Source organism: Staurois parvus, unplaced genomic scaffold (assembly GCF_062004578.1).
Source record: "Staurois parvus isolate SC_StPar_1 unplaced genomic scaffold, SC_StPar_1.0 ptg000204l, whole genome shotgun sequence".
In the NCBI taxonomy this organism is placed as follows: Eukaryota; Metazoa; Chordata; class Amphibia; order Anura; family Ranidae; genus Staurois; species Staurois parvus.
In genome coordinates, this window is record NW_028318000.1 from 2,322,060 (window position 1) to 2,348,349 (window position 26,290).

General features: G+C 44.1%; 1 protein-coding gene across 1 annotated transcript in view; it reads left to right on the top strand.

The window, feature by feature from the left end:
- Positions 1-26,290, top strand: part of ARAP2 (ArfGAP with RhoGAP domain, ankyrin repeat and PH domain 2) — a 419,396-nt gene that overhangs the window by 66,174 nt on the left and 326,932 nt on the right. The window contains exon 9 of the mRNA XM_089678380.1: positions 12,926-13,098. Within this exon, the coding sequence (XP_089534506.1) occupies positions 12,926-13,098 (173 nt within the window). The remainder of the gene's footprint in view (positions 1-12,925; positions 13,099-26,290) is intronic.

Here is a 26,290-nt window from a genome sequence, read left to right on the forward strand (position 1 = left end):
GCGGTCATGCAGCGCTGCACCCAAATTAAATGTATGTCCTTTTCACTATAAACAAAAAAAGACCAACAATTTTGAAAAAAAACACAATATTTTTTACTTTTTGCTATAAAACATAACAAGTAAAAAAATTTAAATCAAATTTCTTCATAAATTTAGACCAAAATGTATTCTGCTACATGTCTTTGCTAAAAAAAATTCCAATACGTGTAAATTAATTGGTTTACGTGAAAGTTATAGTGTCTACAAATGGCGGTATATATACTGGATTTTATGTTTATATACTATTAATGGCGGCGATAAGCGACCTATAGGGGGGTTGCAGGACTGCTGCAGGCATTCTGACACTGGGGGGAACTGACTAACTGCCCCTGAAATCCCAGTAACACTAATACAGTGATCAATGCTAATAAAAAGCACTGACACTGTACTAATGTCACTCATAGTGGGAGGGTTTCAGTAAAAGAGGCAGTGCTGCCAATCCAGGAAACATTGGGTGAGACTAGGTGTGGCCAGGTGCTGATTGAGAAGCTACAGGTTTGAGAATTGGCAATCCTAAATCCTCATGCACACTGGATGTTTTTACAGCTGCTGTTTTTGGCTTTTGATATTTTTTTCTACAGCCAATAAACCCCCCAGCATGTTATCCTACGTGCTTATATACACATAGACTGTAATCAGAATTTTTTGGCTGGAAAAAAACCTGGGACTAGTGGGTTTCTTGGAGTTTTTTAGCTGTAAAAATGCTCTAACGCTGAAAAACTTGGTAAATCGTGGCAAACCAGTGTTTTTGGATTTTTGTTGACCAGAAAAACATTTTTATTTAGTAAGAAAAACCCAAACAGAAAAAATGCAACAAAATATTGCTAAACGCTAATGAAAAAAATGATTAAAAACAATGAAAACCTCACATTTTTTTTTTTTGTTCAAACAATTTTTATTAATAGTAAATCAGAGTAACATAAACTGGGAGACATTACCATTATACATTGGACATTGTAGTGATAACAAAACAGAAAAAGTGAAGATCACGATACAAATGTCTATATATTTCCGACAAAAACAGGTAGTCAAGAATTTATGACAAATAACATTATATAGTTGGTCAATCAGGGTAATGGCTCACAAGGGCATTAAAGAGGGAGGGAAGTTTAGAGGGGGATCAAACAGGGGAAGGGGGGCAGGGGAGAAGGAATAGCAACAATGACTCCATGAACTTTATCGAGTGTACGACAGCCCCTATGAGCTATGTATGAAGGCTATTAACAATACCCATGGGGCATAGCACACAAATCAAGGGAGGAGGAGTGATTCGTCAAAATTAGGTGGAAGGAAGCGCTCTACCCAGGGGGTCCATATACACAAGAATTTTGGGATCGTGTCAAGAATTGTGGCTTCCACCTTTGCATGTATCATGGCTTGTGTTAATTTGGTTTTGATAGCCGCAACACTTAGAGTAGGGGATTTCCAGGATTTCGCTATAATCTGCTTAGCCGCCGTCGTGACTTGCATAAGGAGCTTGAATTGCGAATTGGAGAAGCCATGGGGGCGTTGATTGAGTAGGGCTGTTGCTGGATCAGGTCGTAGAGTGATAGTACTGAGTGTGGATAGTATGGTGAAAATTTCAGCCCAAAAGATTTGGGCTACTGGGCAGTCCCACCAAATGTGATAATGTGTTCCTGGGTCCGCACAGCCTCTGAAACAGTTGGGTGAATAGCTAGGGGTAAATTTTGCAATTCTCGCCGGGACTAAGTACCAGCGAGTTAAGACTTTATAGTTCGTTTCTAATGCTATGATGTTCTGCGAAGATGATTTTGTGTTGGCCCAAATGTGGTCCCAATCTGATGAGTCGAGTCCCTTACCCAAATCCTTTTCCCACCTATGGGTGTAGGGAGGGGGGTGCGCAGTAACCGAAGTAGTGAAGAGTGAGTATAGGCATGAAATAAGACCACGCCTGTGAGGGTCTTTATAAGACGCCCGTTCAAAGAAAGACATAGCATCTGGTTGATTGGTTACTGTCACGTAAGGGGCGTAAAAATGTTGTAGCTGCAAGTATCTGAATATCTCAGAAGCTGGAAGACTATGCGTTTCCCGCAGCGAGGCAAAGGATTTAAACTTATTCCTCTGTAGAAAATGATGTGTACGGAGCAGGTTAGCAGAGGTCCAGGCTTGGAATAATAGGGGTGTCTGCCAGGCTGGGGGAAAAGCTGGGTTTCGGAGAAACGAGAGCATGGGATTATGTGGCGATTGGAGGAGATAGCGGGCTTTCAGTTTGTCCCATAAGGATAAGAAGTGGGATGTGATGGGGTTGGTTATAGAACGGCGGTCTATTGGCCTCAACCAGAGCAAGTTAGCTGTAGATAGGGGGTCGCACTCTATCGATTCGAGGGCAACCCATTGAGGGATTTCAGAGGTTGCGTGATACTTAGGTAACTGGGCTAAATGCGCTGCTTGATAGTACTTGCTAATGTCAGGTAGGCCGAGGCCTCCATTAAGCTTAGGGCGATAGAGGGTGGAGCGAGGTATACGAGGGTGAGTATTGCCCCATACGTAGGAAAAGATGCGACGCTGCAATGTGCGGAGGTAGTGAAGGGGGACTGGGACTGGGAGGACTCTAAATAGGTATAGGATTTTTGGGAGAATTGACATCTTAATAACTGTTATTCTGCCTAGCCATGCAAGGGGAAGGGAAGACCATTTAGTCAGAAGAGCAGAAAGATGGTTTAGCATCGGTAGGTAATTAGCTGCGTAAAGGTCTGATAACTTAGGTGTCAGCTTGATTCCCAAGAAGGGGATATGACACTGTGACCAAGGGAATGGTAGGATCTGCTTCAGATGTGCCAGCTCTGTAGGGGGGAGAGAGATATTAAGAGCAGTTGATTTATTAGGATTTATTATTAAGCCAGAGAGCGAGCCAAACGCCTCAAGAAGCCGGAGTAGGGAAGGAGAGGAAGTCAGTGGGGATGTGAGGAAGAGCAAGACGTCATCCGCAAAGAGACATAACTTATGATGTATGCCTCCTATCTCGAGTCCCCTGACATCCGGATTAGCTCTGATTAAGAGGGCCAAAGGCTCTATAGCCAGAGCGAAGAGCAAGGGGGACAGAGGGCAGCCCTGTCTCGTACCTCTGGAGATCGGGAACTGGGCTGACCTGTGCCCCAAATACCTAATTCTGGCCGAGGGCTCTCGATACAACGAGAGAATCCAGGTTAAAAAGTGTGGGCCAAAACCCCAGCGGTGTAAAATGTAGTTGAGGTATGGCCATAAAACTGTATCAAATGCTTTCCGGATATCTAAGGACAGGAAACAGGCGGAAATATTGCGAGACTTGGCTAGATTTGCCAAGAGAGATGCACGTCTGACGTTATCTCCTGCTTGTCTAGTTGGGATGAAGCCCACTTGGTCGTTATGGATTAGAGAGCCAATACACATATTAAGGCGTATGGAAAGGATTTTCGCTAACAATTTGATATCAATGTTCAGGAGAGAGATTGGCCTATAATTGGACCATTGCGTGTCATCGGAGTTTGGTTTTGGGATCATTGAAATGTTCGCTTGTACTGTTTCAGGGTTGAAGGCTTGGCCAGATAGTAAAGCATTAAAGGCATTAGTAAGTATGGGTATAAGGAGATGGGCGAATTTTTTATAGTAGGTGGCTGAGAAACGACCGGGCGTTTACGCAGTTTTAGGCTTTTAATAGCTTCCAGAGTTTCGGCTGGGGAGATGGGTTGCTCTAGTGTCGCTATTTGGCACTCTGAGAGTTTCGGGAAAGAAATGGAGGTTAGAAGGGTATCAGCTTGTGTGGAATCAAAAGGTGTGGAGGAAGAGTAAAGCTGTGACAGATGCTTATGGAAAGTCTGTAGTATGTGCTCAGGATTACTAGTGAGGTTACCAGAAGAGGTGCGTATCCGGATAGGTCTAGTGGGCTGGTCCAGCCTGCGAAGTGAGAGGGCCAGGAACGTATTGGGTTTATTTGCCTTAGTATAATACTTGTGCCTAGACCTACGAAGTGAGAGTTCCGCTTGGTCCGTGAGAAAGAGATCTAACGCCAATCTAGATTGCTCTAGGGCCTCACGGTTGGCAGGTGAAGGGGTCGCCTGGAAGTCTTGATGAGAACGATCATAGGTCTGTTCCAGTGAGAGACGTTGTTGTCTTTTGGCTTTATTTAGGAAGGATGCTTTGCTAATGCAAAACCCTCGCAGTACCGGTTTATGTGCTTCCCATAACAGGAAAGGAGAAATATCAGGCGATTGGTTAAGAGAGAAATAGTCCTTGAGGGCGGCCTCGATTTCTAGACAGTGCGCTGGATTTGCGAGCAAGTTATCATTAATGATCCAAGAGAATTCTGCGGGGGATGGGGCTAATGAGGCCATGGACGTGAGTACGGCGCAATGGTCAGACCAAGGGATTGGAATTATTTCAGATGTCAGGAGCCGGGGAGAGGAGGCGGTGGTAATGAAAATATGATCTATCCTGGAGAATGACTGGTGGGGGTGAGAATAGAAAGTGTATTGGCGTTTAGCCGGGTTGAGTTCCCGCCACATATCTATCAACGAATGACGTTGTAGTATGGCTTGGAAGGTATGTTTAGAGGTAGGGGCAGGGGAGGGATGAGGAGATTTGTCAAGAAAGGGATATATTACACTATTAGAGTCTCCGCTGACAAATAAAGTACCGCGCTTATGATGGTCTATAACTGAGAGTATGTGGGAGAGGAATGGTAAGGGATCCTGGTTTGGGGCATAGTATGCAACAATAGTGACATCCACATCTAGGAGTTGCCCTACTAGCAGAAGGTAACGATCCTCCGGGTCTTTGATTTCGGTGTGTAGCGTGAAAGGTGTTGTGCGATGAAAGGCTATCAGTACCCCCCTGCGTTTGGTGGTTGCAGAGGCTGTGTAGACCTGAGGATAACGGGGACCGAAAAATTTGGGGGTAGAGTTGGGGGTGTAGTGTGTTTCCTGTAGACAGACGACGTGAGCTTTAAGCGTAGCAAAGGTTCGGAAAGCCTTATTATGCTTCTGTGGGACATTAAGGCCCTGTACATTCAGGGTGAGGATAGTTAGCGAGCCCATGGTGAGAGTGCGTAGTGGCTTGAGTAGCGTGACATCACCAGCTGGGATGGAGCCTGACGATTACTGTGGGAGATGAGAGCATTGCGGAGTATGTTGCGCAAAGTCATGGAGTCATGTTGGGGGGAGGGAGGGGGGTTACGGTATGGGAAGGGTAACATGGAGAAAGGGGTGTAGTAGGCCAGTTAAGGCCTAAAAGGCGTGTTCCCAAGGACACCCTGAGTCAGGGTGAGCAAGGGAGCAATAGTAGCCCAAGTGTTATGAAATAGCCAATAACACAGGGGCTAGTGTGGAGTGAGCAGGTACGTGGACCGTAAGGATGACAGCTATATGGTAAATAAATGGTGGTGGGGTCCCGGTAGAAAAAACAAGCATAAAAAACAACCGAGGAAATCAGGATGCCCTAGGCTGAGACGGCTCCAGCAGCGCTGGTGCGACCCCTCGGGCGTGGAGGTACAACAGCGCACGCCGTCAACGCCCAGGCTCCCGAATGCAAACCAAAATAGGGCCCAGAGAGGGAAGGCCAGGATAATCTCCAGATTATGTGGCAACCAAAATCCAACAGGCAAAGGGTGAGATGGCATCAAGGGAACCAGCCGCATAAACAAGAGAGTACACCGCTAGGCGTGTAGAACAAAAAGAGAAAGCGTGGGACATATTTCAGTCCATAGTGTCTTGTGAGGGGAGGCCCGGTGACGAAAAACGCCCTCTTTTATGGAGGCTGAGTTGACCTTCAGATGCACGTATGGGGCAAGACTTCCGTGGCGAACAGGATGTGGACCTCCGCTTAGCGCTCTCTAGAGGCGTCGCTGGGGAGAGTAGTTGTAGAATCCGCAAGGTATCTAGTAGGTCTTCAGGAGTCTTGCAGGTGTAATCCCGGGTTTGGTGGCGGAATCGCACTGCAAAGGGGAAGCTCCACCTATACGGTATGGCGTGTTGTTGAAGTACTTGTAGGTGGGGTTTCATAGCCCTTCGCTTGGAGATAGTTGTGGGGCATAAATCTTGGAACAATTGGTAATTATGTCCCTGGAATTGTAAAGATTCTGCGTTACGGGCAGCTTGTAGAAGTTGCTCCTTAGTACGGAAAAAGTGGAGCTTGGCTATGATGTCACGTGGCGGGCCATCTGAGCGTCGTGGTGCTAACGCCCTGTGAACTCTATCCAATTCCAATCTTTCGAATGGGATAGCTGGGGCGAGCTCTTGGAACAGAGCTGTTATCGTTGATTGAACGTCGACGATGGTTTCTGGAAGGCCACGGATACGTAGGTTTGAACGCCTTGCTCGGTTCTCAAAATCCTCCAGTCGTGTCAGCAACGTTGCGTTTTCATCATGCAATAGGTCAAGGTCTTCAGTATGTGTCTGAAGCGAAGCATCAAGACCGTCCACTCTCTGTTCTAGGTCCGCAGTGCGCTGTCCTAATTCACGGATTTCCCTAGATAGTGTGGCAATGATGCGGTCCGAGGTTTGCTTCAAAGCTTTGTGTAGCATTTTTTCGAAGCGTGATAGTAGGTCTAGGGGCGTGAGGTCAGGCGTCAGGGCTTGTGCAGGGACATCTCTTTCAGTGTCAGACTCACCCTCAGATGTGCAGGGATGGCTGGGCTGCGGATCTTGTAGGGCTGCATATCTCCCTGCAGCTTGCTTGCCTCCATGAGCTGGGGTGGCGGCCATCTTTGTGGAGGCCTTCGCCAGGGCCTCCTTAATTGTTGTAGTTTTAGGGGGAACCTGGTGCCGGGGTGCCCCTTTAACCATTTTGCTGCTTGTCAATGAGGGGGGGCTGTTATTCATGTCTCAGCCCCCCTGTGCTCTCTGCAGCCTCAGAGATGTGTTGGCTTTCGTGGGCGGGCCTGTATGTTGCACACTATGGGGATGGAGTCCCCTGTCGGATTTCTCCGACTTGCTGCAGCTGATCCGCCGTTGAGCAGGGCGGATCAGACCCTGGAGAGGTTGCCTTGCAGGTCGAGTCCCCCTGGACTGGATTGCGGGCTGGGACCCGCTGCTTCCCGGCACTTTTATGGGCGGGCCTGCGGGTGACTCACTATGGGGACGGAGTCCCCTGTCGGATTTCTCCGACTTGCTGCATCTGATCCGCAGTGGACCAGGGCGGATCAGACCTTGGGAGGGTTGCCGTGCCGAGCGGGTCCCCCTGGGCTGGGTTGCGGGCCGGGACCCGCTGCTTTTCAGCGCTGTCACCCGACGGGGAGTCGGAGCCTCTTCAGGACATGTCCGTCCCGCCGGGCCGCGCATGCGCACTCCTATATGAAGACCTCACATTTTTAATGTGACTTTACACAGCTAACGCTACCAGCGTTATTAAAACGCCCCGTGTGCATGGAGCCTAATAGTCACTCCTGCAACATCTTCTCATCCTAGTGTAGTGCAAGCAGGAACAAAGTACATGAGAGTGACAACAGAAGCAGGGCTTTACTGTTGCCACCCTATAACAGGAAGCTGCATGAACAATGGATATGACTGGCAGTATCAACAGGTAGTGTGTGGAACTTTGCAGGGGAACTAAGAGAAAAATTGTATTTACATATTGTATATTTCCCTGCAGCAGACCGGAGCTCAGCTGAAGCCGAGCTGCATGTAAATGAATAAAATGTCATTTTGACATTTCAATACAATTGAAAGTAAAAAAAAAGGATGAAGCATGATGTACTTAGAGGATCTTCAGCCTGTTTAGAAAAAAAATAAAATAAAAGTCAGCAGCTACAAATACTGTAGCTAGTGACTTTTAATAAAAGGACACTTACTTGTCTAAGGATCCTCACTCGGGCCAGTTCTTCACTGGTCTATGGGTCCCTGGCACCAGCATGTTTAGTATTGAAAGCCAGCTGTGACTCCTTGTGGCTTTACAGCCGGATTCCCACTGCACATGCGGGAGCTGCATTGCACTGTGTGAATTGCCCTGCAGCGTCCTGGGACCTGTGATACATCCCAAGAGGTTGTAGGTGAGTGGGGGGGGGGGGGGGGGCGACTTATGGTGGAATAGCCTAGGCAATCCAACCGGAAGTGAGAGTGGGTACCTATCAAAACTAATTACTCGCTCCCCCCCTAAAACAAATGTCCAAAAGTTTTAGAGGAGGAGGGCAGGAAGACATATGGGTGAAGTTCTAGTTTAAGGGCCACACCATAGTTACGCAGGCCAGATGCGTTCCGGGTGTGTTTCTGCATGCACGTTTTTGCCACGTTCCGGTGCGTTTTTGATGCTTTCCGGGCAGGGGCAGACTGACAACTCATGGGGCCCCCGGGCAATAGGGGATCATGGGGCCCCTGTGTCCTTGCCTAAACTCAAAAAAGCCTATGAAAAAGGTACCAGGGGCATCTCATGGGGCCCCCTACTGACCCTGGGCCCTTGGGCAGTGCCCGAGTTTCCAAATGGTCAGTCCGCCCCTGTTTCCGGGTTAATTTTTCCCTTCTCTCTTTCTTCAATTCAAATCATAACATGCGCGTTCCAATGCGTTTTTGGTGTGTCTTAGTGCGTTCCAGTGCATTTTTGATGAGTTTTACCGCTTTCCAGTACAGTTCTATGCAGGAGAATGCAGCTTGTTCTATTTTCTTTTCTGCAACTGGAACGCACTGGAACTGCAAGCAATGATAGTGAACTATGACATTGACAACCATATAACCTACTTTCTGTGCATTTGGGATGCAGAATAAAGCAACTGAAACGCATGTTGTGTGAACTGACCCTTAATCCACATAGCACTGCTCCTTCCTGAACAGTTGTCCACCTAGCCTGTGTTTTACTGTGCGGGTCAGTATAAATGGGCCCTTGCTATGGAGGGGCCCTTGGTCCGGAGCGTGCAGGAGGACTGAGGGCGTATCGATGGATGTACTGACTACAACTACAGGTGCTGCATACAGAGCATTTTACAAGAACGACAGGCAAAGCATGAATAAGAAGAAGCTGCTATAACACGCTAACGTCTTGCAGAATAATAAGACACAAGCTTTACAGCATCCAGAAAAATAACCTTTTAACCACCTTGGATCCATTAGTTATGGTGCAATATAAAGTAACTAAAACCTATTATTTTGCCAATAAAAGGGGAGAAATAAAGATTTGCCCTTTTTTAAAAACAGATATCAACATGCAAATTGAAGTAATCAATAGCAACCAGTCTGCAATCCTCTTCCTGATGAATAGTGAGGCTGGGTAGGATATTGCTGTTTGCACTTATTAAACAAGCTCCTGTGTTGGCTGACTTTATGCACTAATACTTATCAGGGGTGACTCATTTTGCTGGGTGACGAGTGCAGCTTTGTGTTTCTCACATATTTTGCAATATAATGTACGCAGCGACAGTCAGCTTGTGCCTGTATATATTATCACATTCTCTTTTCCAGCATGAAAATACGTAAATTGATTTATGAATAAATAGAGTCTTGGTGGGGAATCAGAAGATAACACCATGTTCTTTGAAAATAGCATTACTCATGCACAACAAACTATGGATTCATGAAAGACAAAACCTATTTTCCAGCTATTGCATTTTCTATGTCTTCAAGAATGATAAATGATATGCAGGTACATAGCTTATGGGCACATTACACATCATTACATAGTTGATCATACAGTATATATTATAATGCAGAATGCCCAGTTCAGAGTGGACCTTGCAGGCTATATACATCTGCTTTGCTGCCATTACATGAATTTTCTTTACTGGTGACTTCACTGGTTTTTGTATTTTTAATTGTATAATTTGTAATACCATAGTCTTAAAAAAAAGGGACTGAACTCTGGAAGCTGTGGCCACAGAAGGCAAGCAAAGGGCAAAGAACGAGTCATGGGTATTTCCCATGGTCTCCCTGCAGCTGATATTTTCCCCATTACTAACTTACATCAGACACGGACTGGCAATAGGGCACACCAGGCATTTGCCCGGTGGGCTGGGGCTGCCTGGATAGGAGGGGTGGCTGTCCCTCCTATCCATCTCCTGCGTACCGTAGGCACCTGTATGCTCCCCCACGGCCGCCCCCCATCTCCTGCAGCGCTGCCGCCGGGTTCCCCCCTCCCTGCAACTACTGTGGAGCATCTGTCAGCATATTCTGTCCCCAGTGCTGACAGTTCCCTGCCCACCATAAACGGGAGAGGAGAGAGAAAGCTGGTTCTGCCCCTCCTCCTCCCACCCTCTCCTCCTGTGTCTGCCGTACCCACACTCCCCTCCAGCCTTGTGTCTTCTCTCCCTCCTTTTTCTTTCTTTTTCTCCTTCTTTTTTCTTACTGTATTTCTTTCTTTTTCTCCTCTGTCTCTTTCTGCCCCTCCTCCTTCTGCTCTTTCTTTCTTTCTTTCTTTTCCCTGATGACTAGAAAACTGATAACTGGCATGGAAATGTCTAAGAAAGAGCAGGAGAGGTGCAGAAGGTACATATCCAGAGAATGAATGTCACAGAAGCAGAGAGATGCATCCAGTGCAATTTTCTCACCAGCAAGCAGCACATTAATCAAGTCATCAAATCTTGTAAAACTAGCAGTTTAAAGATCTGAAGTAGTGTCTTAGGTGATCTTACACTGCAAGTATAGGTGATCTTACACTGCAAGTATACAGCTATGTATTCACAGTATTGTCTAGGTACCCTCATTTGCTAGATACTCTATTGCAGTTTTTCAGGAGTAAATCAAGAAAGAGTACATTTTTCAGTTTTCAAATCAATGCAGATTTTTTTCCTATGTTATTTCCATCCTAAAAGTAACCAAAGTTACCATAACACACCTAAAGTTTACCGTATTTTTCGCCATATAAGACGCTCCGGAATATAAGACGCACCCAATTTTAAAGGAGGAAAATCTAGAAAAAAAAGATTCTGAGCCCAATACATATAGTAATTCATCCCCCATATAGTAATTCATCCCCCATAGTAATTCATCCCCCATATAGTAATTCATCCCCCATAGTAATTCATCCCCCATATAGTAATTCATCCCCCATAGTAATTCATCCCCCATATAGTAATTCATCCCCCATATAGTAATTCACCCCCCATAGTAATTCATCCCCCATATAGTAATTCATCCCCCATAGTAATTCATCCCCCATAGTAATTCATCCCCCATAGTAATTCATCCCCCATATAGTAATTCATCCCCCATAGTAATTCATCCCCCCTATAGTAATTAATCCCCCCTATAGTAATTCATCCCCCATAGCAATTCATTCCCCATATATTACTTCATCCCCCATATAGTAATTCATCCCCCACAGTAATTCATCCCCCCTATAGTAATTCACCCCCCCTATAGTAATTCATCCCACCTATAGTAATTCATTCCCCCTATAGTAATTCATTCCCCATATTGTGTCAATTCACTTACCTTTGCTCCGCGCGTTCCTCTCGCCGTGTTCCCGCGCCGTTCCGGTCTTCAGGGCTGATCCACGAGCAGAGGGGGTGATGACGTCAGCGCGCACCGCCGGTGTACTAAGATGGCCGACCGCTCCAGAGATAGGCCAAAGCCGCGGCCTTTCCTACGGCCGTGGCCGCGCCTCACGGATTCTCACTCTATTCGTCGTATAAGACGCACCAACTTTCCCCCCCCCAGTTTTGGGGAAGAAAAAGTGCGTCTTATACGGCGAAAAATATGGTATATAACTTTAGGAGGAAGTGAATATAAATAAGCAAGTGCCTGTGCACATGAGTGTTCTGTCTGGATCCAGCTGTCAGTTCTCTGGGCACACCCAAATTGAACAATGTTTATCCACGGACAGTGGGATGTAAACTGACATAGGTATGTTTAAATCTACTTACATGCTAGTTTGGCTGTTTACTGTTATACGGTCTTGGAAAGTGATTTTGCTTTAAAAGGAGTTTTGTGAACTTCTGACATGAAATATGAATAAAGGAAATCCCTTTATAGTATGTACTTATCTAATTCCAGCGCAGTAAGGCCCTTTTCATATGGGCAGACCAATCGGGTCTGCCTGTCAGATTTTTAGGATCTTCCATTGTCCTCTATGGAGTGGTTACACCTGCCTACATCCAATACGATCTGTTAAAAACAATCAAATTGGGATCTGTTCCCCATCCATCTATCCGATTGGATGACCATCAGATGTAGAGAATAACAGAGTAGATATGAACCTGTCATTCACCTGCTCAGCAGGGATCAGCAGACAGATCACCAAGCAGATCTGCTTGGCAGAGTCTGCCCATGTGAAAGGGGCCTACGTGACATTTCTGTCTCCTGCCCCCTTCTTGTGTTATCTGCATGAGTCACATCTGATTTTTCCTGTCACCAAGAGAAAATAGGTGACAGGGGAGGGCACAGCCTGTGATTGTCAGCCTCAGCTCTGTTCCTGTGAGCTGTGTGAAGTGGGTGTGTCCCTGCCCTCCAATCAGCTCCCAAAACTCTCCTCACTGATGTAAATTCAGATCCCCGCCCCCTGCTTGTCAGAGCTGAGAGATCCTGTGTACATTCTACACTTTGAAAGAAAGTAAGGAAAATAAGGCTGCAGATAAACAGGTACAACTTATGTAGGAGGAGTTGTTTCATCTCTGTGTATCACCAGAGGACAGTCACTTCACTGGGTATATGGAAGGGTTTACAGTCAGTTTAAGCCACTTTGAAACAGGCTGACTAATAAGGTACCAATAAAAAACCACAGAGTGTATTTAAACAAACCTTGTCAGAAGAGAAATATTTAAGCTGCCATTGCTGGTTTCCTGTTCTGAAAATGCTAGTTACCTGGCTGTCATTCTAAAGATTTTACTTCTGTACTAGTTCAGTCAGTCACTCCTGGAATTGGTATAAAGAAAAGGAATTCTTACTTTTCTCTGACTTTCATTTGCTGCATGCTTATTCTAGATTTAGTCGGATTCTGTATAAATCAATTGATAATCTGTGTTCTCCCTTAGCACTTAGACATGATTGGCTCACTGTACTAGAACAGGCTATGAAAAAACAAGCCAACAAGAGTTCCGTGGCCAGTGATGGTGACAAGAGTGGATACCTTGAACTGAAAGGATATAAAAACAAAATATTTACTGTGATAGATGGAAGTAAATTATGCCTGAGCAAAAGCAAACAGGTATGTAAAAGTTCAATGCTTTTGTTTTTATTGTGTTTAGAATGAAAAACAGACTACAATGGTTAGAAAAAAGAGAGTAGTAGCAATAGGACAGGGAACAATAGAAGTTGAAACTTTGACAGGTCTTCAGTTTCTGTTTGTTAGTTTATTGTTTTCTGTGATTTTAGAATATATTGTAAATTCTTCAAGTACAACATAGAATTGTAGGCAGCATTTAACCAATGGCATAAATGTTCCCTACATAATTGCTTTTATAACTCTTTTTCTGTTTAACTGCTTCCTGTCTGCCCGTTGCAGGTACATTAGTACACAGAGCGTGCACCCGGGAACACGGTGATCGGTATATCGCCCGGAAACAGCGGATCACATTACCACTGTGTCTGGGCAATCACAGTGTGAGTACTGTGGGCAATCACAGTGCGTACTGTGACCAATCACAGCACTCACATTGTAAACACTAGAAACTGAAAGTGAAGATCGCTTCTCTCTGCTCTCAGTGTGAAAGCAGAGAGAAGCAATCCTGCAACTTGTAAGTGTACAGCAGCCTGTTAGCTTGTACATTCACAAACTGCAGTGCCAGCCACCCCAGTGCCCCAGTTTAGTGCCTCGTGTCCCTGATCACTGCCCCAGAATATCTATAATAAATAATGCAGCCAGCCCCTGTCACCTGTCCTAGTGAGCACAAAAACAGCTCTATACACCATACCAATGTCCTGATCACCGCCATACCATTGTCCTGATCACCACCATACTTCAAACCAATGTCCTGATCACCGCCATACCATTGTCCTGATCACGACCATACAGCATACCAATACCCTAATCACCACCATACCCCATACCAACACTCTGATCACCGCCAACTGCCATACCAGCATCCTGATCACTGCCATACCCCATGTCAGTATCCTGGACTGGAAGGGGGTGAAAGTGTCCAGACTTGAACTGGTTAATAAATGTAGTGTTCTCTTCTGGTTAGGCTGTTAGGTAAATTTTGTTTTTGGCTCTATTGCAGTGAATGGAGAAGTGATTGATTGTGTAAGTCTGTTCAGCTGAGCTGAGAGTTTGATTCCTCCCACCAGCCTCTGAAAGAAGTTTCCAGAGTAAAGGGCTGGGAGATTCAAACGATCAGTTAAACATTTATCGTGCCCCAGCCAATTTCTGGAAGGAAGGATCTAGAAGGTGGCTGGAGAGGTGATATATATGCAGGAGGCATAAGCACATTGTCTCCCTCATGGGAGAAATTGCAGTGTGGACCTCAGCAGCTGCTGGGCTGTTGGCCTGAGGAAGGTTGCCAGAGAATTACATTTGCTGAAGAACACTGCACAGAAGTTTCTGGTCTGGAGAATTATCTTTTCATCTCCCTTACTGAGGATCCTAACACCAGATAATGCTGTGCTACATTAACAGAATAATTATGAGGTTTGTGGTGGGAGGGCTTTTGACCATCAACATTCTTTGATTTACATGCTTTTTATAGACTTTACTGCCACCCAGGGACTGCCCAGAATCCCTTGTTTTGGAGGATTATAATCCCAATTTAGGAATATTAACACTCTGTAAACCACTCCATCAAGGGACTCAAGGTCCCACCAACAGCAGACTAATGGAGCCCCCACTGGCCAGTAGTCTAGTTAGGGACCATATAGCTAGGCCACATATACTGTATAGGGTCATTATGTTTATATTGTACTTGGGCTTGAAATTACTGTTATGTTCACTGTAATATTGCTGTTGCAAACCCCTTTCCTGTAGGGCGTATTTTTTTGTTTTTGTTTTTTTTTAAAAAGCCCACTTTACACTACAGGTGTGTGGGTGAGTTTGGGTGCAGTCCGGGAGAGTTGGGGAGGTAGAGTGACCTTTGCCTTCTAGCAGAAGTATACTGTCATTTTGGCTGGTGGATAGAGATGTAACAGTGTGAGTATATGTGCTCACATACTGTAAGTAAACACTGAACACTAGGGATGGTGGGAGGTATTGTTATAGCCAGCAACAGACTACCAATGCTGAAGAGGGAGGGGTTATTGTTACAGACATCCAATGATGAGGGGTTATTACAACAACTTGCCACTGACCACCAATGCTAAGGTGGTTATTATTACAGTCTGCCACTGACCACCAATGCTGCAGAGAGGGTTATTTTTACAGCCTGCTACTAACTACCAATACTGGGGTGCTTAATGTTACTACCACTGACTACCAACAAAAAGGGGATTATTGTGGCCACTTGCACCAGTGCTGGGGGTTATTATTTCTGCTAGTTACACTAATACAGGGTGGTATTACTATCACTGCCTCTGATACCAGGCTTTTCTTACTCCCACCCTGCAAGCCATACACGTGAAGTGATAGCCAGCTGGCCATGCCTCCAGGTGATCAATGGGTAGTGCACTACTCATGCCACATTTTATTTTTTTTGCCTTTAAGGGTTCGCTCCTTCTTAGATGTTGGCAAATCTGCAGGAGATGGCATATTTGAGCTCCTGCAAGTCAGACAGATTGATATACTAAGTTGAATTTCACTGCATAAAATTGTGGTTGTACTTACAGCTACTTACAGCTTCTGTTCTCTGTCCTCCACTGGCAACATACAGTATATGATGTTTAATTAGTACTGCAAAACCATTTTGATTATGGAGAGTGCGTTGTTAAAGATTGATCTGGATGCTAAATATGGTACGTATGCCATTGTGGCAACTTAAACTGAGATTTCTATTATTTAGACATCTCTTGGTAACAGCAGTGAGCACATGCATGCAATTATTAAATAACAAAGGTCCTTCATTTGATCATGCTTAGGAACAAAGCTTTTCACCCAAAAGGTAGACAGAGCTGAAGATATGCAGAACCTGATAAATGACCCATGCCATTTAATAGAATTAACAGATGACATTTACCTAGAGCTATTCCTTGCTTATACTGTGCTTCAATAATCTTTGTAATCCTAGAGACACTTCAAAGCTGTGGACATTTCACTTACTGATATATTTCAGAGACTGTTCATATTTTAGCTGCATAGAAGAAATAATGTTAGGAATAAGGTCACATCAATGGAATCCTTTTCTACGATTGTCTGGACACAGTTGTGAATGATGTAACATTTTTGTCATATTTGGCAGAAACCTCAGAATATCCAAAATAGTCAAAGGTTTTAGTATTGCTGAAGTACTGTATATGTGATCTGCACACTTGCTGAGCCCATTATGAGGGCTTTTAATTTTTGTCTTTTTTATTATTGGGACTAGAACATGAAGGGGGCAGTTACGCCATAAACTCCTTGGCAATGCCCACAGACATCAGGTGTAATTACAAATGTTGTTTTCTGTGAACTGATCTTTTAGCAAGTCAGATTTATTAATGGGTTAGACAGGCTAAGATACATTGTACATTGTGTTCTTCATAGGTATTACGACTGAATTCACAAAGCTAACACACTAAGATAAAGCTCCTTTTGTAAAAAAAAGGTGAGAATTGGAAAATTACAGTCTCATGATGAAAATAAAGCTCAGTAACCTTATGTTAAAGCAGTATTAAAGCCAAAAACATGAAAAAAAAGCTTACAAATTCTTGGACTTGACTATACCTGGCTATATTAGTTTCTTTTTTTAGGCTTTTTTCTCTTTTTTCTCCTGGTGATCCAGTCTCTTTTTTTCAACTTCCTTTAACAGACCAACCTGTCCAGGAAAAGTGGCAGTGTGTTAAAATAAACCATTTAACATTGACAGTGGTGCTTACAATTGTATTTTCTTTACTCATGTAAAACCTTTGTCCTAAAACGAAAAAAAAAAATGGTTGCTGTAACTGCTTAAAACAGAAGTATGTTTTTTTTTAAATCATACTTACCTAGGTGGATGCAGCATCGATCTGATGCTGCATCTGTCTTCCTCTGGCTCTAAGGATGACAACTGAGAAATCACATGACTGCTGATCGCTTAGTTCTCCTCTCCGCTCAGAGCAGAGAGCAGTGACTGTCAGTCATTGCTGTCTACTTTGCCCTCCCCTCAGAGCTCACTGGATCGCTGGGCTGTGGAGGGAGTGGGAGCAGCTGGCTCAGGCTCTCAGCAGCATGCTGTTAGGTCAGGTGCCGGTCCAGGTATCTGGATGGATCCTGACCATGTGGTTGCAATCTTTCCCCAGCCTGGACTGGCTCTGTGACATCAGCAGGCAGCGGGATTTAGCCCATTGTTGGCTGAAGATAGGCCACAGGAGTGCAGAACGAACTGCACTCTTGTGATCCACAGAAGAAGTACAGACAAACATACGTTGGCTTTACTTCTTTTTTAAAAAGTGTTAGTTGGAGTTCAGCTTCAATTTTTTTGTCAAGTCCATCTAAATCTGCTAGTCTAACACTACCCTCCTCCCAGGCTGACAATGCCGATGCTCAAAAGTGGCTCTGTTGCTCTTTTTCTGGAATAGACAGGAAACCTGTTATTGGCCAGTTATTCATGTTTAAAAAAAAGGAAAACAAAAAACAAATGCAGACACCACATCTAAGGATTGGTAAGCTACACTATATTACATTTTTATTTGCTAATAATCCTTGCTCTTACCTACTACTGTGCAAAAAAAAATCTGCAACACTCAAAGTTAAACAAAACTTTCAATAAATGAATCACCCAACGTGCAGCACTAAACCAAACACAAAATCCACGTCCACATTCTAAAGTAATTCTCACATACTGTATATAAGTAATAATGTAGCGATATAGAATAATTCCTTTGGAAAAACAATGCCAAATATATGAGTAAAAAAAGTTGATGTCATACAAAATATCAATAATAGTCCATACAATCATCAGTCCATGCTATGAAAAAGTGATAATTCTCCTTTCGTGAAATTAGAAACGAAGCCCAATGTGCACTTTTGAGACCTTTAAATTATAAAAGGGAGTGGGCATACTGAGACCTTTTATAATTTAAGGTCTCCAATGTAGGTGAGAACCATCTATAACCTCTTTGACGGTGGTGGAGATTCAAAAGTGCAAATTGGGTTTCGTTTTTAGCCGCTTGCTATGGGGGTACTGGTGCGTGCTGGCTCACGAGTCCCACTCTATGCGTCCATAAGACACATAGAGCCGTGGCTTGCCCCCACTCTCTCCTCATTGGCTCATTGGCTGTGATTGACAGCTCCAGCTGTTGTGTCTCAGCCGAGGAGGAGGAGAGGGAGACCTGGGACAGCAGAGGATCCTGGGCACATTGCTGGATCGAGAGGTGGTTCAGGTGAGTATTAGGGGAGGCTGTGGGGGGAGCAGCACACAGAAAGTTTTTTACCTTCAAGCATAGAGTGCATGAAGGTAAAACTCCTTCAGCCTTTACAACCACATATTATTTCACTAATAAAATGTAGTGCAGAAAATAAGCACTGATGAAATGTTGTGACTTTAAAAATGACATTTGAAGACACATTTGGACACACAGTTTTGCACTTTCTAAAATCAATTCTTCTGAACTTCAATATAAATATATGCATATCCTGTAGCTGAGAACATTTTTTTTTTTTTGGAAAACCAATTAATCAGAAATGCTGGTCATTTATAGAGCTCTGTCTGCAGACCTGTAAAAGTTTCAGCATAGCTGTAGCCGATAACAAACGGACACTGCTTGACAGATTACACATAAAAGTGCTTGGGGAAATGGCCATCTGTCACAAAATCAATTCATATATAATGTAATATCTCTATGTACTCTTTTTTTATTTACTGTTAAAGATTTTCTAAATTAGGAGAGCTAAAATTAATGTGACACTGCACCAAAGTCGATATATCAAGCAAGTCACCTGAAACATCCAGAATCAGGAGAGATGTAGGGGCAAATACACTATCATGACTGTTACTGTATGACATCCCTAAAAACTTCAGTTCAGCAAAGATTTCCAGTTTTTTATACTGTAGATGGGTGCAGACAAAGGTTGGACAGGAGCTGTATGATTTTCATGTCAATGTCATGTTATGATCAAAGTGTTAACAGGAGTGACATAAACCCCAAAAAGTGAAATATAAAAATATAGGTAAAACATTCTGAAAATTGTTATGGAAGAATTCCAGATATGGATATTTTACACAAGGAATGAAAACCATGACAGCCCGACAGCGCACCCCATTGAGGACATGCAAAGCAATCTCTGAATGGCACCTGTGCTGAGCGGCTGACCTCAGTTACTTGGCACTGGACCAGGAGATCACTGGAGTAGTGGCATCTACTATGGTGATATCCAGCTTCTAGAGGGATCCCACAGGTATGCTATATCCATAGTTACATTGGCTACATGTAACTACCTGCTAGTAAGTCTGTTTTTCAAAAGAACAAGCTGTTTCGTAGATGTAGCAGTTGGAAGGTTGAGACAACCCATGTAACACAGACAAAAGCGTTAAAATGATCAGCTTTTATTTATTTATTTAAAACCTTTATCCCAGAAGGAAAAACACTGTTTCTGTAACTGTTTATAAAGTGTTAGCTGGAGTTTGGCTTCAATTTGATAGTGTATCTAAATTTGCTAGTACATCTAACACTCCCCTCCTCCAAGACTGACAATTCTGCTGTTCCAAGATGTCCCTTATGCTCCTTCATCCTGAGTGGGGGCATGCTAATACAAGAGGTGTGTTACTGGCCAGATTATCACTTGAAAACAGAAAAAAAGCCTAAAAGAAAACGAATGCAGCCACCACATCTAAGGATTGGTAATGTGCAATATATCACATTTTTGGGTTTGGGTTATTTGTTTATTACTGATACTTATATAGCCCTGCCAATTTACCAGCACTTTACATATAATGTACGTTCACATCAGCAGGTTAATACCGCTGTAAAATATCCATACCTGGAATGCTTCTTTAAAGCAGATCTTCACCCTTCTTACTTAGAAATACTATAACTACTGGCTTTTAATAAAAGAACACTAACCTGTGCAGGGATCCAGTGCCATCCTCACCTGAACCGGTTCTTTGCTGGTCTTTGGGACCCTGGCTCCAGCATCTTTACTGTGGGCAGCAGCCAGCTGTGATTCCTTGCGGCTTCACAGTCAGCTTTCCACTGCACATGTGCGAGTCATGCTGTGTTTGTGAATGGTCCTGCAGCTTTCTGGGACCTGTGACATGTTCCACAAGGTTGCTGGGGGGATTAGAGCTTCTGGTGGATCTGCTGTGACGAGCCAACTGGATCAAGTACCCACACATCTCCCACAAAAAAAGCGACCATAGAAGAGGAGGAGGGGATAAAGCGGAACCTCCCCTTTAAGGTGAAGTTCCGCCTTAACCAATAGATAATCCATATACTGTTATATATTACTATCATTGAGTTGTAGGATTTATCTGAGGATTTTCCAAATTTGATCTGTTTCTCCCCCCCCCTCCCTCCATGCAGTAACACAGTGGGTACTCTCAGTCTCCCTCCACCTATTTTTCAGGGACTGCCATGGATTTGAGTTAAAATTCTTGAGTTTGCCATATAAGTTCTAGTTTTGCAGATTGTACATTCAGCATTCATGAACTTATCATTTCCAACAGAAACTGGCTTTCAGAGAGGAACAGCTGTTGTTTACAGCCACAAAGTATGGTTTGGCTTATATTTCTATGGACGTCTATACATGGGTGTTGTCTTCCTGTATTTGATGCATGTTTGAAACGCATGCCAAAAGGAGGTCATCAGACTTCTGTTTAAAGGATAAGTTCACCTTTTGAAAATAAATAAATGCACATTTTTCTGCAAGTAAAAAAAAAGTCTGCATTTCTTTTCTTTTCTAAGGAGCCTACTGTGCAGTATATAAGCAGATTGCAGGCTCAATCTCAGGCTCCTGCAGACTCTCAGGATACCTGTCTGCCCATACCTCGTACTGGCAGGCAGTTACTTCAGAGCAGGAAGAGCAATGAACTATGAGACCACCCACTAGCGCCAGTTCATTGAGGACTACAAGCCATCAGCCACAATGGTTGATGGTATTTGTAGTCTATCCTTTGACAGGTAACTGCGTGGGTGTGGATGGAGCCCTATCTACTGTGCTGTGTTCAAATATTGACAGCAGTAGCAGGGAGAGGATCCCCTGCCCGCTGTCACAGGGATGGGGGATCAGGAGGAGATGGTCCAAGTGCTGGAACATGTTCCACCCTAAAAATGGATGGTACATGTAACCAGGGGCGGACTGACAACTCATGGGGCCCCCAGGCAATAGGGGATCATGGGGCTCCTGTGTCCTTGCCCACACCCAAAAAAACCTATGAAAAAGTCAATGAAAGGTACCAGGGGCATCTCATGGGGCCCCCTACTGACCCTGGGGCTTCGGGCAGTGTCCGAGTGCTTGAATGGTCAGTCCGCCCCTGCATGTAACATATTGCAAAGGTGAACTTACCCTTTAAATCAATGAGGCACTGTGGATGACTGCTCTGAGACTCGGTTTGACCTGCTTTGTGTTGCATTTCCCTAAACACTGTTTATCTTATTGAGATGCATTTGCACTGATGCTTGTAAAGCAGGCCAATCACAGCCTTTGTTGTGATTTGAACGTTAATATGTCCGTTTGAACGCATGCCTGTGAGCACACATTCGTTCTTATGGAAAATTAAAAACTCCATCATTTGACAGCATCCCCCATGTACACAATCTTTAACACATATTGATAAGGATGCTCACCCTTTGATATACAATTTGTTGTTATTGGAAACTGCTCCTTTTTTCCTTTTCATAAATCAGCATGCTGCCAAAAACGTCAGGTTTTGCACTGATTGATACAGGGCCATCTGTTGAAGAGCCATAAGTTCCAGCATACACCAACCACATGCCAGCTTTGCGTTCTTTGTTGGCAGAGATTCTGGGACATTTAGTTTTTCAATGGCTGGAAGTCTGCTCTTCTTAGATTCCAAATTCCGACTGTTGTGCCAGTTTTGCAGATGAAAGTTGGAGTTTGCTGCAGTGATCACTAGAGGGCAGTGTTGTCTTTAAAACCAATACCAAAGCCTTTCCTGCAATAACACTGAAAATTCACAAAGGGATGAGCTAATACTCTTCTTATATTGGCACTCACATCCATACTAGAACTACTCCCATTGTGATTTATAGAACTTTATTATGACTGCAGTGCTAAAACTTACCTAGTGTTAAAATAAGAACACATCACACTGAATTCTATTAACTCCAGTGTAGAAAAAAGTGACTCCATGTAGCGTGTTTTGTTAGGATTTACTCTAACAGCTCTCAGGAAATTTAATTCATGTGATTTTTGTGCATATGTGGTGTACGGAGCAGTTTTCACACTTATTTTCATAAATATATAAGGGACATGCAGGAATTTTATGTTATATTATGTGCATAAAGTTAATTAATGTATTAAATTAATAAATTGTTAGAAGAACATACATCAATATTAGAAATACAGTGTAAATGTTATTGTTGTTATTATTAGTTGTAGTACTAATAATAATATTAATATTAATAATAGTAGTAGTAATAATAATATTAATAATAGTAGTAGTAGTAATAATATCATTATTATTATGACTACTAATGATAATAATAATAATTATACTTTTGTTGTTGATGTAAAATAGATTTTTGTTTTCTCTTCTTTCATTTACTTCTATATATTGCTAGCAGCAAAACAGTAGCCCCATAACTATTAAACAGATGATTCCTTTGATAATGTATTTTATTTTCAAGGACAGGTTTCAGTTTTATTGGTTGCTATGGGTCAACCTAATTGTTATTTTGCATGCTTAATTATATTATGTTATGTTAATTATATATTAGATATGTTTAGGTACAAGTCAGGTTGTGAAGTGTGCCAGTTGAACAGCACTACCTATAGCCCTATTGGTGAAAAGAGGTACTACAAGCTTTCCCACAAAGTGAACAGAACAAAGAAGAAATTGTAGGCCAGGAGTTGACGTAGAGACTTTGAACAACTAAGTTGTCCTTGTCATGAAATATATTTACTTATTGTATTATGTATTAAAAGGACTGGCTGCACCCACATCTGCCAGCCACTGCTGTGGTGGATCAGAAACTCAGAGCGTTAACATTGTGCAACAATTTTCTATTTTCTAGTACATGGAAATGCTTCCTGTCATGGGTAGCAGCCACCATCCAGTACTAAATCGGAGAAAGTAGTAAAACATCTTTTAATTCAGCATCAGAAAAAAATTTGATTACTGAAGGACAGCTGAGGGTATAGTGACAGTATCTAATAATGGACAAAATAGGTGAATTTGATTGAATACATTTTAGGGTTCATTCGCTAGAGGACTTTTTTTGCCCTGTGGATAGCATACAGTATACCTACGCATTCACATGCCTTGTGTTTGCATGAGTTCTCTAAACACAAACTCTGCAATTTGTAATCATAAAGCATTTGTTAGCCCAACATTTGATGTTCCTGATATGTGTCTAATGTACCATGTACTTGTGTTAAAAAGTATCTTGTGTTCTTTGTATTGCTTCCTTTCTGTGAAATACCTGGTGATTCTGCAAGTCCCACTGCTTTCCTATGTCAAACTGACCACACTAGGCTTAGAAACACATCCTTCCCAGCGTGGTCAGGTTTCTGGCTGTGCTGGGAGCATACCATGCCTGTCCTCCAATGATCACGCTTGTGCTGACATGCCCCCCCAAGCATACTGTAGCCATTCACTGGTAATATCTGTGCCCTGTAGTTTCTCCACTCCCCAGATCCCTATATAGCTGAGGACAGAGATCATGTGATCACTTATAATAAAAGAAAAAAGTATATGTATGGAAGGAAAAGTGTACACTGCTAAAAAAGAAATTAAAGGAACACTTTCAAAACACCTCAGATCTGAATGGGGAAAATTATCATGCTGGCTATCTATATTATTATTATTACACAGTATTTATAAAGCGCCAACAGTTCTCTCAGCGCTGTACATTACAAAGGGAGACAGTACAATAACAATACAATGTGATACACGAGAGGTTCGAGGGCCCTGCTCTTTCGAGCTTACAATCTAGGAGGGAGGGGATAGTGGTACAGGAGGAAATGGCTGTGGGGGATGGAGTGGTAGGTAGAGTGGAGGAGGTCGGTAATTAGCAGTGGGTGGGGTAGGCTTCCCTGAAGAGGTGGGTTTTCAGGGTGCGCCTAAAGGAGAGGAGAGTAGGTGATAGTCTGATGGATTGGGGTAGGGAGTTCCAGAGGATGGGTGACGCCCTGGAGAAGTCCTGGAGGCGGGCATGGGAGGAGGAGACCAGGGAACTAGAGAGAAGGAGGTCTTGTGAGGAGCAGAGAGTGTGCGTGTTGGGTGGTATTTGGATATTAGGTCAGTGATGTAGTTTGGGGCAGTATGATGGACAGCTTTGTACGTCAGTGTTAGGATTTTGAATTTGATCCATTGGGCAATCAGAAGCTCGTGGAGGGATTGGCAGAGGGGGGTGGCAGAAACGGAGTGGTTGGTAAGGTGGATGAGTCTGGCTGCTGTATTCAGGATCGAATGAAGCGGGGATAGCCTGTGGTGAGGCAGGCCAGTGAGGAGGGAGTTGCAGTAATCGAGTCGTGATATGATGAGGGAGTTGATAAGCTGCTTAGTGGTTTCCGGGGTTAGGAATGTGCGGATTTTGGCGATGTTGCAGAGGTGGAGTCTGCATGAGTTAGTGATTGGACTTGGGGCTGGAATGATAGATTGGAGTCAAGTATGACACCAAGTACTCTGGCCTCTGGGGCGGGCCTGATGGTGGCATTGTTGGACTTGATGGAGAAGTCAATGGGGGGTGGTGTGCAGGATGGGGGGAAGACAAGGAGCTCGGTTTTGGAGAGGTTCAGTTTAAGGAAGTGGAGCGACATCCAGTCTGATATGTCGTTCAGTAGGCTTGTGATTTGGGCGGAGACTGAGGGGGTGAGGCGAGGGGTCGAGAGATAGATTTGCGTGTCATCGGCATAGAGGTGATAGTTGAAGCCATGAGAGTGTATGAGTTGGCCAAGGGAGGAGGTGTAGATGGAGAAGAGAAGGGGCCCGAGGACAGAGCCTTGAGGGACCCCAACAGAGAGGGGGAGTGAGGGGGAGGTGGTAGCGTTGTAGGTAACGCTGAAGTAGCGTTGTGACAGGTAGGACGAGAGCTAGGAGAGAGCGGAATCTCTGAGGCCAAGGTAGTATAGCCTTTTGAGGAGGAGGGGGTGGTCGACTGTGTAGAAGGCCGCGGAGAGGTTGAGGAGTAAGAGCACTGAATAGTGGCCATTAGCTTTGGCGGTTAGCAGGTCGTTGGATAGTTTGAGTAAGGCAGTTTCGGTGGAGTGTAGGGGACGGAAACCGGACTGTAGGGGATCAAGGAGGTTGTTGTGGTTGAGGTGGGAGCTTAGGCGATTCTAGACTAAGCGCTTGAGGAGTTTGGATGTAAATGGCAGCAGGGAGATGGGTCTAAGGTTGTTTGGGTCATTGGGGTCCAGGGAGGGCGTTTTAAGTATAGAGGTGATGTGCGCATGCTTCAGAGGGGAGGGGAATGCATCGGAAGAGAGGGAGAGATTAAAGATGTGGGTGAGGGAGCGTAGGATGGAGGAGGAGGGGGGTCGTAGGAGTTGTGAGGGGACAGGTTCGAGAGGGCAGGTGGTGAGGCGGGCATTAGAGAAGACCTTGGTGACCTCCTCAATGGTAGTGAGGTCAAAGGAGTGGAGTGTTGAAGGGGCTTCAGTGTGAGGAATGTTAGGTGGGGTGGGGTGGAGGTCAGAACAGTGGTGAGGCTGGGGGAGAGGGGTGATGAGGGGGTTTCTGTGTGAGAGGGGAATGGTGGGGAGGAAGTTTGAGCAGCGGCAATGTCCCTGTGAATAGTGTAAATCTTATTTTTTAAATGATTGGCAATTTCAAGGGTGGTGAGTGAGGTGCTGGGTGGAGGTGGGGGCGGAGAGAGTAGAGAGTTAAAGGTGGAGAAGAGCCTGCGAGGATTGGAGGAGAGGGTCTTGATGAGGGTCAGGAAGAATATATCTATACTGATATGGGCTCGGTAATGTGTTAGGAATGTAAGGATGCCCCATCGTTTGATGGAAATTATAATGATCAACTTACAGAGGACTGAATTCAAAGACACCCTGAAAATCAAAGTGAAAAAATAATGTAGCAGCCTAGTCCATTTTGCTGAAATTTTATAGCAGCAGCTCAAAATGGTACTCACTAGTTTGTATGGCCCCCATTTGCTTGTATGCATGCCTGACAACATCGGAGCATGCTCCTAATGAGATGACGGATGGTATTTCCTCCCAGATCTGG